This window comes from Eptatretus burgeri, chromosome 1 (genome assembly GCF_056783735.1).
Source record: "Eptatretus burgeri isolate ZD-2024b chromosome 1, Ebu_testis_v1, whole genome shotgun sequence".
Classification (NCBI taxonomy): domain Eukaryota; kingdom Metazoa; phylum Chordata; class Myxini; order Myxiniformes; family Myxinidae; genus Eptatretus; species Eptatretus burgeri.
Genome location: NC_140961.1, coordinates 25,586,258 through 25,602,838, shown reverse-complemented (window position 1 = coordinate 25,602,838; position 16,581 = coordinate 25,586,258). Strand labels below are relative to the sequence as shown.

Genomic DNA, 16,581 nt, shown 5'->3' with positions numbered 1-16,581 from the left:
TTTACACATTTATTATTCATACACGATGTTTGACTGGAATGTTGCCTATGCTTATATAATAAGAATTTTTTTTTTCGTAATAATAAACAGGGCTGACAGGATATCTTTAAGATAGGTATGTGCACTCACCTTTGAGCTGTCTATCCTGAGTATCAATCCCTGCCCAGATTTAAGCTGCCACTGGTATTTTGCATGTAAGGTGATGCTCCAATGGGTGCACCATCTATCGGAAGGACGTTTAGTCAGAGGACACGTCTGCCACAACTGGTTTCTGGTGTATGTTAAAGATCCCAGTGTCCTTTGTGAAGTGTTAGGTGAGTTATTGCTGGCATCCTGGCCAAATTGTAAATTCCTACCACTTGTAGTCAAGTATCCTGCGACAGAGTGGGGAAATGTCTACAATCTGTTTTCACCTGTAAACGTTTTCCACCTGCCATGAACATCCCAAAGCTCTGTAAAGAGCATTATTTAATATTAAGCAGCTGTTCAGCATTACCATGGACATAGAAAGAAGGTGACTGAAACAGCATTGTGGTGGTATATGTTCATGGTGGTACATGTTCATCCTCCCTCATCAAAAGTCTTTCACATGGTTTACAGCATGAAGCTAGACATGGCATGACCTGTATGAACCATGATTTCAAGTTTGCAGAAATGCAGAATTTGCATGCATGAATAGACAGACCACGATCATTTGCGCACACACACGATGCACTCACATGATGCTTGCATAATCATGTTACATCACATTGGTAGGAATAAAATGTTCAGTTCATGACTTAGCTCACTTGTAACTGCTGTTGTTGCTCAGAATAGATCAGTTTGCAAAATGTTACTTTAACATATTGAACACTCATTTTTGACCAAAAAAGGTTTTGTTATATTTTCCCTGGTCTCCTTTTGTCCAGCTTACATAAAGGGTGGCTGGATTCTGCGAAAGGCATGGAAAGTATATGAGCGTTGCTACCGAGAACTTTCTGTAATACAAGCAGCACAAGAAGAAAGAGACCATGAATACTCCGATGGAAACTTAAACAAGCAACTGTCATCAAAACACAATGTTCCTTGCTCCACAGTGAAGAATGACATTCCCAAAGCTGCTCTTCAGCGTCTTATGGGTGCTGTTGGCTTTGGTTATGGCTTATTTCACCTCTGTGTTTCCATGGTGCCACCAAACCTTCTCAGGATTGTCAACTTGTTGGGCTTCCCTGGCAACCGTCAATGTGGCTTGGAGGCACTGTCTGAAGCCAGTCGCAGCTCCGACATGAAGGCTCCACTTGCCACGTCAGTATATTATCCATTCACACCACTAAGTAATAATCTTGCCACCACTTACATTTCACTACCTTTTGCTGAGACTCCACAGCCTTTCCTAATTGCTGTTGTCGCTTCCTTTTTACCTCTGCCACCGAAGGTGGATGGAGGTTATGTTTTTACCCCTGTCTGTCTGTGTTTATTTGTTTGTCTGTGATCAAAATATCTCAAAAATTTGTGGACGGATTTGGACGAAATTTGGTGGAGTGCTTGGGTATGTAACAAGGAAAAATTACTTCGATTTTGGAGATAATATTGATATGGATCCGAGAATTGTTTAAAGTGATTCTTTACCATTGAGTGATAGGGCTAAACGATTTATAGCAAGATGTCTTAAAAAGTCGTGGACGGATTCGGATGAAACTTGGTGGATGAGTTGGTTAGGTGACAAGAACAAGCTGATTAAATTGTACTTGAAATCTGAATCCAGATCCAGCCTATCAATGGGATACAAAACGTAAACTAATTAGCCTGGTGGAGGTATGCGCTCCATTGAGTGCCCTTTTAGTTGCATTCTGTCTCACCTCAACTGCATGTATGTTGGATTCGCTATATATGCTAGATATCCCTTATTGTCGTGTTTTCCGTCTATCTGTGTGTATGTGTGTCTGCAACGCGAGGCTCCACAGCACGAACCAGCAAACAGATTTCGATGAAACTTTGCCAACAGGTGCCATATGGTCTGGGAATGTGCGCATTTGAATTTCGTTGCCGAGCAACCACCCGTTGCTGTGCAGCGGCCGAAAAACTGCGTACAGTATTTTCAATACTTGTCCTTCAGTTTTGAATGTAGAGAAGCGAGACTTCGGAATTAAACACTTCGAGATATTTCGAAAATTTTACTTGAGCCGATTTTTGATTGAGGTTTTATTTTTCAAATGGTAGTCCTTCATAAATCGGGTGTCTATTTACCGTCATTTTTTATGAGGGGCTGAGGAAAGTCGGCGGAGCTTAGGGAAAGTGGACGTGGTTGATGAAAAGTGGGAGTGGCGTAGGAAAGTAAGCATGGCTTATGAAAAATATTGTGTGGCTCAGGAGGTGTGGTCAAGCAAGAGCATTGAGAGAAGTTTATCAGGTTTTCCGTGTGTGTGCGTGCGTGCGTGCGTGCGTGTGTGCGTGCGTGCGTGCGTGTGTGCGTGCGTGCGTGCGTGCGTGCGTGCGTGCGTGTGTCTGCAACGCGAGGCTCCACAGCACAAACCAGCAAACATAATTTATTTATTTACCGTAAACGATTCTCCACCCACACCGCCTCCAAATATTTATTTATTTACCGTAAACGATTCCACGACTCACACACCACCTTATTTATTTATTTATTTATTTACCGAAAACGATTCCACGACCCATACACAGCCTCCAATTATTTATTTATTTACGGTAAACTATTCTACGACCCACACACCACCTTTAATTATTTATTTATTTACCGAAAACTATTCCCCACCCACACACCACCTTATTTATTTATTTACCGAAAAGAATTCTCCATCCACACACCACCTTATTTATTTATTTACCGTAAACGATTCCACGACCCACACACCACCTTTAATTATTCATTAATTTACCGAAAATGATTCCACGATCCACACATTACCTTCAATTATTTATTTATTTATTTACCGTAAACGATTCCACGATCGACACACCACCTTTATTTATTTATTTAATTTACCGAAAACGATGCCACGATCCACACACCACCTTAAATTTATTTATTCACCGAAAACAATTCCACGACCAACACACTACCTCCAATTATTTATTTATTTACCGTAAACTATTCCACGATCCACACACCACCTTTAATTACTTATTTACCGTAAACTATTCCACGACCCACACACCACCTCCAATTATTTATTCTTTAGAGTGGACGTGGCTTATGAAAAATATTGTGTGGCTCAGGAGGTGTGGTCAAACAAGAGCATTGAGCGAAGTTTATCGGTGTGTGTGTGTGTGTGTGTGTGTGTGTGTGTGTGTGTGTGTGTGTGTGTGTGTGTGTGTGTGTGTGTGTGTGTCTGCAATGCGAGGCTCCACAGCACAAACCAGCAAACCGATTATTTTTTAAATGGTAGTCCTTCAAAAATAGGGTGTCTATTTACCGTCATTTTTTATGAGGAGTGCCAGTTGGCAAAATACGCAATAGGAAAAATCTTGCCAGGCAGAGGAACAATTGTATGTGAACCAATACGTCTTGGCAATGAATCTTCGTCGATGGATAAGTCAGAATGAAAAGCATCGTATCCAGCCCTTCGATCCTAGCGAATCCCTCATCGCCTACCGGCTTGTCATATTCGAACCCCCTCCCCCACATTATCTCACCAATGTTTGCCCTTACTTTGCATGATCAAATCAGCTTGCTTGCCTGTACCTATCTTCTTCTTCTGCTTGCGTATGGCAACTTAGCTGCCGGGGTAGCTATCATTTCTTGGAAGCGCGACTGTGTCGCTGATGCAGTGCCCCTCTACCAGTACACACTGGTACTCATTTCGCCGACCTCAGAAGGATGACAGGCTGAGTCAACCCCCTGGTGTATTAATTCAGCGGCTGACGGGGCTTGAACTCAGGACCCTAGGATCCCAAGCCGCCACCCTAACCACGAAGCCAACATCAGGCTTAGATATATGTATGTATGTATGTATATGTATGTATATATATATATATATATATATATATATATATATATATATTGTTGCGAATCTGGAAGTTTACTGCACTCAACATACAGGTCCTATAGAACAGTTATATCGGTAAGTATGTGTTTTTAGTTAGGGTTCCTCGTTTAACGGGTGAATAAATGTACATGCGCTGTGCGTTATTTTGATAGTTAGGGTTTTCTTTGATTTTTACACCACCATCAACGACAACAACACGCCTTCACCTCGCTCTGACTGACGCCATTGCCTACGTGCGTGTCAGCACGTATGTGGGCAGAGCCCACGCAGAATACAGTTCCTCTGCCTGTTTGGTGGGTGGAGCCCACACAGAATAATATTCCTCTGCCTGTTTGGTGGGCGAAGTTCTAGGAGGAGCCTCGCGGCGACCTTCAAACAATCAGCGTGCTACGGGTGGGGTGACCACCGCTCAGCCAATCAGATCCCGCGACAGGGAGAAGGGTGTCCGCATGACGTCACCACGCCCCCATGGCCAATCAACGGACTTGCCGCTCATTTTAGCCAGTGACAGGGCGACGAGTGATTGTGCGCGCCAAAACCGTCCAGTGAGTGAGAGCAGGGAGGGCAAAGGCGTCTCCACCCCCCCCCCCCAGAGACAGGGTGAATAAGGGTGCAGCGCGATTCAGACATCCAGGAGAGCTTGAGAGACACCATCCCCCGCAAGGACCGCAGGGGTTGCGCACCGTGTCTCTGATGGCAAACAAGAAGAGCAGGAGCTGGAGATTCAGAGATCCTGCTGCCAACAGAACCATAAGGGGTACGCGCCATCTCTGAAGGATACAGAGGAGAGGTTTGGTTGCCAGGACGAGCGCCGAGCAGAGCTGAAGAGGCTGATCGCGGCTCGCCGGTGTCTGGATTCGGCTAGCCTCTCGCTGGTGCCCGGTTCAAATCAGCTCAAAGACCACACGAGGTGGACAGGTCCGAGGCAGGCTCTGGTCTTCAGCTCACCTTTCCATCCGAGCTGGAGGCCTCAATAAAGGCTGTGGCTACTGTTTCGTGTGTGTGTGTGTGTGTGTGTGTGTGTCACCATTCTAGTAAGTAGGAATGGTATAAATGCTCTTGACTGTACATACGTGCTTCTCTATTATTCGGATAACTCTGCTTCTTGCGTGCCACCCCCCCGCCCCATTATAAATAAACCCATTTGTTAAATGTATCGGTTCGTTTAGGTGTTTCTTTTATTGGTTTAACACGGTGTGTGTTGGCGAATTATAAAGGCTGTTGCCGCTGTAAAGGGACATTTGGACCGACGGAAGCTCGGTGACCGTCCGCTCGGATCGCACACGGTTCGAGCACGCTAACGGCTCGTTCTGTACGAGCGCGTCGAGGGTGAATTTCCCCGGTAGTTTGGACGACGTGGGTATTTAGGGAAATTGAAATTGGCAATCGACCCTACCCCACGTGGTCGACCTATTGGCGAACTTCGGTCTGATAAGGAACCCGTCGGCTCCAGAGTTATCCGGGGTGATGACCTATAAATTCCAGGTGTTCAGTGGAGCCAACTCTACTGCTCCATCTAGCGGCCGTGCTTGTCGCCTATACCTGATATATTGTTGCGGGCCGGGGTTCAGCGGCGATAAACGACCACGAGGTGGAGCAGTAGAGTGTCTCCCACCGAACACCCAGAATTTAGGTCGTGACCCTTGGATAACTCCAAAGGTCACGGGTCCCTTAGCGGACCATGGACGCCAATATTTCGACCACGTGGCGTAGGGTTAATTATCTCGATCTCTAATATACCTAAATAACCATGCAGTCTAGCTTCCGGGGAAACCACACCCTCGGCCGACTCTGTCCGATCCGAGTCGCAGGTAACGACTCGGATGCGGCATAACCGAGCGGAGTTACCAGAGCTGCGCCGGTCCCAATGACAACTTACGGCACCAACGGCCTTACTATTTCTCAAACCCGCACCGTGCTGGGTCAATGAAGGAAAACACGAACAATGAACTGGAACATTTAACGCAGGGGTTTATTTTACAATAGGCCTTAATCGGGATGGGAGACACAGACCAGAGTTATCACGAATAAGAAATGTAATTCACAATGTACAAGGCAATAAAGAATTCTACTTACAGACGGGGCCCACGGACACACACACACACACACACACACACACACACACACACACACACGAAAATGGACCCCGTGGGTCTTTATTCGGTAGAGCCGGGCCGGGGTACCTTCCCGACTCGTTCGGTCACACCAACTCCAAACCACCACGGTGGGACTCAAACCCACGACCTGAAGTCCACGGCCCACGTCCCTGGCTGCTCGGCCGCCACTACCACGAGAAGCCACCGCAAAGGGCCGCAGACGACGCCAAGTGGCCCCAAGACTGCAGACGAAGCCAATCGCCACCAAGACTGCAGACCGCTCCAACAATGACCAACCCTTCGTCTGCCGTCCTCTCGTTTTTACCACCACACTCTTGAGGTCCGAGCGATTACTTTTTCCTCCCACTCTCCTGATTGGATGGTCATCTCGAGAGGCGTGTCGAGGTGTCTCGGAGGCCCGCCTCCTAAAGAGGCTCTGTAGTAGCTTTCGGCACGCTGGCCTCCCATTGACTGGGGCGCGCGTGCGATGCTCGCCCTTCGCTAATTGGCTGGAGGAAACGTCCCATGCCCTTCCTTGGAGCGGAGTCTCGATCTGAGGCGATGGAGTCTCTGCCCATGCCTTCAGCCAAAAACACGTGGGCAATGGCGACTGGGTTGAGTTAGGGATGGTGCCGTTGTTGTTGTTGTTGTTGTTTTTTGTTGTTGTTGTTGTTGTAGATGTAATAAACCTGACTATAAAATAACTCACAGCGCACACACGAAATTCCCATTAGACATAGGGGATGGATAATAATGATAAACACATACTTATCAAAATAACTGAACTGCGGGGGATGCTGTCTGTCTATGTGCAAATGGCTTCCAGATTCGTAGCAATATTAGTGGGGCAGATAACAGCAATTTTTGAGAGGAATCATGCAAATGATTATGCAAGCATCAAATTTGGCACATTTGTTCTCCAGGGGATTCTAATCAAATCTGCCTGATTGTGCGATTTGAAACTCCAAATTTTGAAAAATTTGAAAAAAAATTAAAAACTTCAAAAAAGTCAAGATCACAAATCTATGTTGGATGCTGGCTGAGATTGGTGAATGTTTCAGAAACATCATCAAAGACGTTCCAAGTCTGCCATGCAGTTTTCTTCCCTTTACCGCGGAAGGCAGACACGATGTCATATCCAGTGAACGTATGGGATCCCTCTATCTTTCTCAGGCCCTATTGCAGAAACTACCTCATGGACTGGCATCCATCTTGCCTTGGCTCCTTGGCCAAAGGCAATCTACATGTTCTCAAGACCTAGTTCCTGTAAGGATGGCAGTAGAGATATTGCTATGACTAGTACGTCCGTGTCAATAGCCTTGATGATAATGGACTTGCTACCATCCGTCGTTGCATCCCTGGCGTGTACAAATATTCGAGTGTCAACTTCTTCATGACAACATGGAGACACAGCGTCCAGTGACTTCCTTGTGTTGCTGAGGCATCTTCTCCTTTTGTGACAATGACTATGCTTGTCGTCTGTGCTTCACACATCTTTTCCGCAAGGAAGTGAAACAGCTCAGTCTCGTTGCTGTCATCTCGAAGAAAGCTTCTCCAGTTACTTGCAGTCTTACTGGTTCCTGTCACTCTTCTTCTGATTCCTTGCCCCCTTTTCGACCTTGCCTCGGACTTCAGACTTGACTTCTTGTACACAACAAAGTCATCAAATGATCACAACAAAGATCAAAACAAGCATCGTCATCAAATATCTTTGAAGTGCGTGGAGGTAGGGCATTGATAAGTACTGAGCCATCAATGATGACTGCATCTCCCCTTGGTTCTCTGTCTGGGATGTTCACTTGTGCTTCAAGAATTTCAGCCAGCTGTGACTTCAAATTTTTTTGAAGTTATTTATTTTTTTTCAAATTTTTCAAAATTTGGATTTTCAAATGGCCAATCGGGCAGATTTGATCAGAAAGCCCTGCAGAACAGAAATGCCAAATCTGATGCTTGTATCATAATTTGCACGATTTTTCTAATATATATATATATATATATATATATATATATATATATATATATATATATATATATATATATATATATTTGCGAATTGGCGTGCGGACAGCCACGTAACTCGGATCGCGGCACGTCGCCCACCGGACGGACAATTCAGTCGTGACCCTCCGGGATCTATCGCCCGGAGCCAGTCACGGGTGGGCCTTTCGACCTCACCACAATCGTGCCAACCGGCCACCCGCGCAGGATAGGGTTGCTCGCCAAATTCGATCTACCTAAGTACCTGCGCGGCTGGTCGACCGGGCGATCGTACCACGCCACAGGCCGACTCCGGACACGAACCGCTTAAGTGGTCCATTCCGTGCTACAGTGATAACTGAGCGGTGTTATCGTGGGCCTCGACGGTTCCGATTAATTACCGGGCGTATGAAGCCCACTACGAACCCTTTCCGTGAAGCAGGATGGAGGGTCAAGAAAGAAAAGACAAAGCGAAATGGGAAAACAGTTCACACAATGCACATTTATTACGCGACACACGGAAAGCACACATATACAGCCAAACAGTCAAAATGCACATATAGCAACCAAAACAAAAGCAACAACGACACAGAGTTACTACCGACTATGCGCACACACGGCAACACTTGTACAGTTCTACTTTACAGACAGCGCCAATACACATTTACTCAAAAGCAAAGGAAAGAAGCCACCCTCATAGACAAGGGGGCAGACAGGCCTGTAGGCCAATTTGTGCGCGTGACCTGGAGGAGCGGCCAGGTCCGCGAGACCGGGGGGGTCCTACCCGCGTCCTCGTGACGCATTGGCGGACGAGCCGCAGATGTGGCCGCGCGGCTGTGCCCCGACTTCGTCCTTGGCGGGTTTCGTTGGCACGGCGTTTGGAGTGGGGTGGGAATGGGGCCCCCTTTTTGCACTATCTCAGCACGGGGGAAAGGGGGAATTGTTGATGCCCTGGGGGAGGAGAATGGCTGGCTGGCTTGGGTCCCGCGACGAGCGATCCCACACCGCGACCTCGTCGCCGACCGCCGTCCTTCCCGCCTCGGACCCGAGCTCCTTTGCCTCTTCCCGCAACTCTCCTCAGCCGACTGCAGAACCCAACTCGCTGCCACACCGATGACTTCGCCACCCGACTCGACTCTCCCCACACCGATGACTCGACTCACTCTGCCCTGATTCGCCTTGCGCTCACCGTTTTACAGGCCGGCAGGAGAAAACAATATGCAAATATCCGGATCAGGATGACCTCGGGGGCGGAGCCACGCTCGCCAATTGGACGGAGGAAAAGTGGGCGTGAACCTCCCCTGATCCTACAATTTGCATATATCGATTTCACACAGACGCGCCTGGAGGCGGGGCCAAGCCGCCCCGTGCTTGCTAATTGGACGGAGCAAAAGTGGGCGTGTAGCGTTCTTGATCCGAATTCTCCCTCGGAAAGGCCGCTATTTGCGCTCGCGTCTCGGTGCGTTCAGCACCAATCGCCGAACGGGCCCGACGCTCAGTTTTCACAGGTGGTGTGGTAATGGCCATAGAAGGAGAGAGGTGAAGGTGGTGGAGGGTTTTCGGTGGTGGTTTGATGGTTATGGTGCCGTTTGGGAATGGCGGTGATGCGATGTTTGCGGGATTGAGTTGTGAAGGTGAAGGTCGTGGCTGTTGGCGTTGTTGTTTTTGTCCGGGGGTTGGAGCGTGGTTGCAGTTTGTGATGATGGCTGTGGCTGGCGTGGTGGTTGTTGTGTGATGGCGGTTGAGACGTGGTTGGTTCAAAATAAAGATAGAACAGAAAAACGCCTAACTCAAAGCGTCGCAGCCCGGATGAATCACATAAATGCCCTCTATACAACGGGTTTGGGGCTAACTACACATGTACTTGGAGATATCTCACCTACGGGCCCTGAATGGTGGTTTGCGAATTTCCACAGCCGTAACTATATATATATATATATATATATATATATATATATATATATATATATATATATATATATATATATATATATATATATATATATATATATTTTGGCACGCCCCTTTCTTTGTTCCACAATCAGATTTTTGTGACTGCATGAAATGAAACAAGCTTTGACATATATACTAATGATATTATTGTCTTCCTTAAGGCCCGGTCACACTTGACGTTTTAGCCAGCGATGGCAACGTATTAAAATGTATCTAAAACGCTGGCTTACGTTGAACTTTTGATGTTTTTTTTAAAGATTCGGACGTATTCATAGCGACTTGGTCTTATGTATAACACATTGGTAACGGACACAGAACGTTTCGTTGTGTTATAGATAACTTATACCAACGAATGCTGAACCTGTTGTCGGCCTACACAACCGATGCCCAACGATAGTCTAACTTAGGCATAGTGCGTTGCACGCATCGCCGACGATGTCGTGACGTAGCCTATTAAAAGGCTGACGCACAACGATTCGAATCATAACTGCCGTAGAAATGGAAGTGACAACATCGCGGTCACACCTTGGCGATCTTGCCAGCGTATGCCGACCTAAGAAAAATGTGTCTAAAACGTTGGGGCACGTCAAATACGGTATGAGTAAGTTTGGTATACGTGAGTAGAACGCTAAAGTACGCTATCATACGTCGTAGTAAGTAGAGTACGTCAAGAAATTTTAAACATGTTCAAAATTTTTGGACGTACTCGGCGTATGACACACGTTCCGCATGCGATGGGGATAAGTTTTACACACGATATGTGGACGCTTACACACGTCCACAAACGCTACTTATAAGCTACTCATAAGTCTTAACACGTTGCGGTAATGTCTTTTTTACGCGAAACTTATTTCTAACTTATGTTTGACGTGCTTTGAACCAATTCTTTACGTAGTCCCAACACACATCGACGTATGTAGACGTATTCCAATTACGTCTTCCGGTCGACAAAAAAAATAAATGAACGTGTTTCTAACTTACAACTGCCATATAAAGACGTGTTCCCAGCGGTTTTGGGAATTGCTATATAAAAATGCTGCTCATAAAAGGGGAACCCAACAGTGTTTTCGAGTCCTTTTTGAGTCGATGTCCATGTCAGCAGTAACAGTATCAGTATCAGTATCAGTATTAGTATTAGTAGTAGTTTGTTCATGTTGGCAGTAGTAGGTGAGTGTGAGGGGGAGGGTTTGGGTTATGATGGATCGTTCTTGCGTCCGCGTGTCCACGGGTAGGAGACATCTTTTCACCATTGTTCGAAGTTCTTCGCAGCTAATTTTTTATGGGGCTTTTTCAACAATGAGCTATAGCTTGTTTTTACGATTTAGGTCTATTCATAACGGGTTGGACAAATGCACAATGAACTAATAATGTGCATAGAGCACTTTGATTACTTATAGATACGATATACCAACGAATAATTATCGTGAAGCCGGCGTTCACAAACTATGCCCAACGATAGCCTAACTTATCCATATCGTGCGGCAGTTTATCTTTGCCGGTGACGTGGGGTTTGCTATTCATAGGCTGCCACTCAACTATTTAAATAGCTGCATCTCCACTATTGAAAGTAGACGCTTGCGATCAACAATTGGATTTTTTTTAAATGGTACCACTCAGCTATTTTCATTGTTTACAATGAACGATTTAAATTGCTGTCACTCGCCTTTGTTTTTTGACGCTGGCGCTCGGAAATTTTAATCGTTTCTATTGAACGTGCTAAATCGCTCAAACCCCACTATTGAAAGTAGACGCTTGCGCTCAACAATTCGATTTTTTTTTTACACTCAACGACTTTTAAACGGTACCACTCAGCTATTTTCATTGTTTACAATGAACGATTTAAATTGCTGTCACTCGCCTTTGTTTTTTGACGATGGGGTTTTGAAATTTGAAGCGTTTCTTCTGAACGTGTTAAAACGCTCAAACTCGACTATTTTAAATAGACGCTGCCGATGGACAATTGGAATCATAGCCAAGCTAGACATCGAAGTGTGAATATCCTCGTCATGCCGAAGAAAAGTTTGAAGAATGCTGCAAATAAGTGTCCTGGCCGTGGCTGTGGACGCTGACGCAAGGACGATCCATTATACCGTTGTCTTTCAGCCTATGAGTAACTTAAAAGTAACGTCTGTCGATGTGTGGCAACGATCGCGTAACGTGCCAACAACACGTTAATCATAGGTTAGAAATAAGTTTCGGGTACGCTAAACATTACCTCGGCGTGTCTCAACTTATGATTAACTTACAAGTAGCATGTGTTGACGTCTGTCAATGATCGCAGACCGTGCATACAACTTGTGGCCAGCGTAGCGGAACGTGTGAGTCATACGCCGGCATACGTCGTGAAATTTCAAGCATGAAAAAATTTGAGAACAACCAAAAAGTACAACGTTTAAAGCCAGCGTACAACGACGTATGGCAGTGTTTTTCAGCGTGCTCTCAATGTTATCAAAACTTACCCATAACGTATTCAACGTGTGCCAGCGTTTTAGAAAAAAAATTCAAAAATCGGCATACGTTGGCTGAAACGTCAAGGTGTGACCGGGCCTTTAAGAGGCCCCTCAAAATTCGTTTTGATGATTATGGTAGTTAAATTTTATTATTATCTATATTAATATTTTGGCACGCCCCTTTTTTGTTCCACCATCAGATTTTTGTTACTGCATGAAATGAAACAAGCTTTGACATATATAGTAATCTGATGGTGGAACAAAAAAGGGGCGTGCCGAAATATATTAATGTAGATGATATTATTGTCTTCCTTAAGAGGCCCCTCAAAATTCGTTTTGATGATTATGGTAGTTAAATCTTATTATTATATTATATATTAATATTTCAGCACGTCCCTTTTTTTGTTCCACCATCAGATTTTTGTTACTTCATGAAATGAAACAAGCTTTGACATTTATAGTAATGATATTATTGTCTTCCTTAAGAGGCCCCTCAAAATTCGTTTTTATGATTATGGTAGTTAAACAGTTCATGTTCTCCATTTGCAAAATGGGAGGAATTATTGCACAAAAAAGAAATAAAAATGTTTCCCATTTTTTTCGAGAACCACTAAGATGAGTTCGTAAAATCTTTTGTAGAGTATGTTATTATTAATCACTATACGCCATAGTAAATCACTCATGTTATTGAGCTGTCAATAAGCTATCAATCATAGACATATAATAAACTCACTTGAGTTCATATCTCTATTTCAATGCGTAATATCAAGCGGTACCTTCATGATGACCTAATAAAACCGGTCTCGATGTCCGTCTGTCCGTATATCTGTTCACAATCAAACCGATCGTGATGCATTTTAAGGCTTTCCGAGAGCTTTGGAGAGAATACCTACACTTCCACACGGTGCTGTTTTTATTATTCCTACTGCACTTCATTAGAACTTAGATCGTGGATGGATGCGCAGATCCCAGGAGAACAACTATAGCTGTACAGAACAATTCATATTATCGATGGATAAAAATGATATTTAATTGATATTATAATAAATTGTTTATTTAAAATATCTTCAAATTTTGTGAGTTTTTAGTTTGTTGTGAAATATTAGGTCCTCGGGTCTCCGCATAGTGGCGTACAGGCTTAAGTCGTACTTCTGTTTACTACCGTAGAAAATCACAGAACCATCCGATCGACATGCTGTTAACAGTTTCAGAATCAGCTAAAATCTACAAGATATTAATTTGTAGACGAAACTGATCCGGCCAGCTAAAATCTAGAAGATATGAATATGTACACGAAACTGATCTGGCCTTTTGGATCACTTTAAAGTAGGGTGCCCTGTAATTTTAATGCACTCTATGGATCCTCCGGAACTCACGAATGGTACACGTTGTGTAGTCACTAAACTACGTGGTAATGTCATCGAAGTGGAGCTACTGCGGGATAGTCGAAGGGGAAAACCTGAATGATTATAATCAATGGATAAAAATGATATAATATATTGTTTAAAATACATTCATGCTATCTGTCTTTTACCATATGTTTCCAGTGACGCCCGTCCAAGACGGGCACCTTTACTAGTATATATATATATATATATATATATATATATATATATATATATATATATATATATATATATATATATATATATATATATTATCATCGGAACGGAAAAGCGGAGTAAAGGTAGAGCGACAGAAGTTAGAAATACTTTTCGTGAACAACCAGAAATATCTATTAGTGGAAGAAAGTGAGAGGTTGTCACATTTCTTTTCGACAAAGGATAAACAACTTGTTTGCAATGATTTACAGCAGATATGAAAGCTGAATGCGAGTCAGAGGAAGAAGAGTTTTTCCATGTCTGATATGCTACATCCCTTGAACAAATGGCCACAGAGCAGGAATTATTGAACCAAGAATTGGGAGGAGAGATAGACTTGAAAGAGGAGTGGACATAAGCCTCCTTTCCTGCAACAATAACTTCAGCTCTACCTTCAGCAGAAATTGAAGCATCGCCTGAGAAGAGGCAGTACTCTTCACAGGGAAAGACAGAAAAGAAGTTTTGTAAGCCAGTCCAGTCAGCACTATTAATGTGCTGACTATTTCAATCAGCACTATTGAAATGCAAATACAGTACTGGCAGTTAATCTGAGCAGTTGGAGGAGAAGGAGTGGTGGTCGGTAAAGAAATGTTCATGAGATTGTGGTCAGAAGAACAAATTGGAGGTGAAATTGCGGAGCGAAACACAAGAGATTGGAAGCAAAGAACTAATCCAAATTTTTGGAAGAGTGATCATGATGATCTCACATATGGGTGGTGAGCCCCGCCTTCTGTATCCCTCTGTCTATCACTCTTACTTATGTAATTTCCTGGAGTGAATGAGGCACCTATGTCTGTAGTTTCATGCTAAGGTGATTGTCGAAAGGGCTTGCGTGTATAAGGCTCAGACTTTCTTTCGTGACACTGCATTGCTTGCAAATATGTGTTTATTTGTTAACATGACCATTCATTTCCAAACTGCCCAATTGTCCCTTTCTCTATTGGAAGGACACTAGTGTGAAATCGTGAATGCGAGTTTTTCCCCGCAGTTTTGCTGCGGTCATAGACTAGCCAATGTCCCACTTACGGTCCCGCGCCTCTGTTCTTGATTCATAGGAGTGGGTCATCAAGAGCACGGTTCCCTATCTGAGGGGATCAACTTGCCGGGAAGGTAATGTGGAAATTGGACACAAGGACCATACCAAAATTAATTGATCGTCTCAAATGGTGTCTGTGGTTGCTTAGCATTGCAGCGTGCTGCAGAGTTATATGCGGCTTGTCGGCTTCAAGGTCATAGGTGGGGAAGCGGGTCCAAGAAGCCACTCGTGACCCAACTGGCAAACCCGTACCAATATTGTTACATGTGTGGGTATTAAAATGAAAAGCCTTAGCAAAAACCATGTGCTTGTGTGCATAGATCATTTTGATTGACCTGTATCAAGGACTTCAGGTTTACATTAACTTGTATTGTTATTGTATGTTGTCAGAAGGTAGTGTTATTAGGGGTAGACGTTATTCAGATTACGGACAACATGTGATCTGCACTTCCTGTCGGAAGCAGCAAGGGCCAGGTGAGGTAAGGCGAGGGGACACCGAAGGGGTCATTGAAAGGAGGTAGTCATCAGCGTGCTTTACATCACACCACTCGTATTTTATTTCCCTCCTTCCATGGCTAAGAAGAGGGCCCAAGGTTATGGCATCACTGCCTGGGGCTGGGCATCTCCTGATTGGGATGACAGCAGGAAGGACCACTGCTTCAGTGGTTGTACTGCATCGCATTTGGGGCAAGAGGAGATAACAGAGGGAAGAAGGGAGGATTTCAGCTCCTGAGAAGTGGCATTCTTCCTCTTTTGCTGGTTCCAGGTCAGAGCTTTCTTTTACCGTGGACACTCTTGGTGCTGAACCACTGTGCTGTGATCTTTGGGCAGTACGGGTCTGCTCTGCTCCTCTGTCCTGTACTTTCAAGGACACTTTAGCTCTTTAAAAAGCCTTGCCTGGTTTCTGTCTCTCATATTTGAGTGTGTCCTAGCTCTTACAGGGGTTTTTTTCATTGTAATGAAAGGGTTTATTTACTTGTTATTCGTAAAGTCTTTCTTCGTGCGTCTTCATTCCACTGATTCTGTCTTTTTCCGTGTCTCGTGCCTGGGTCTTTATGACTTAATAAAACCTTATTTTGTAAGTTTTGTGTGCTTGCTCTGTCCTCTACCTCTCACACATCATATTTCTGTATGTTGGATAATCCCTGGAGGAATTGTTAAATTAATTATGGGTAAATGAAGAATATCCCTCAATTGGATGAGATGATCATATTAAGCACCATAACACCAGACACAAGTGGTCCATCTGCTCAGGTTTGCAGGTCTTCCAAATTTATCACCTCTAAATTGATTAATTTTAAAATGAAGTTGATCACCTCTTAATGTTTACCACATTAAGCCAGCCATTTGTGGAAGTATAACATCTTGGTTTTGCCATTCGTGCCAAATGGCGTTGGCATCGAGTGTGACTGGCATTCGTGCAACAATATTTTCATGGATAAAGAAAGGCAATTGAGACCTATCTGCTAATGATCG

At 44.3% G+C, this 16,581-nt stretch overlaps 1 protein-coding gene across 3 annotated transcripts in view; it reads left to right on the top strand.

Annotated features, from left to right (window-relative positions):
- The window catches only part of TTC39C (tetratricopeptide repeat domain 39C), a 104,725-nt gene that overhangs the window by 18,928 nt on the left and 69,216 nt on the right, over window positions 1-16,581 (top strand). For all 3 annotated transcript variants that reach the window (XM_085875858.1, XM_085875869.1, XM_085875879.1), the window contains exon 5: window positions 909-1,284. In XM_085875858.1, the coding sequence (XP_085731984.1) occupies window positions 909-1,284 (376 nt within the window). The remainder of the gene's footprint in view (window positions 1-908; window positions 1,285-16,581) is intronic.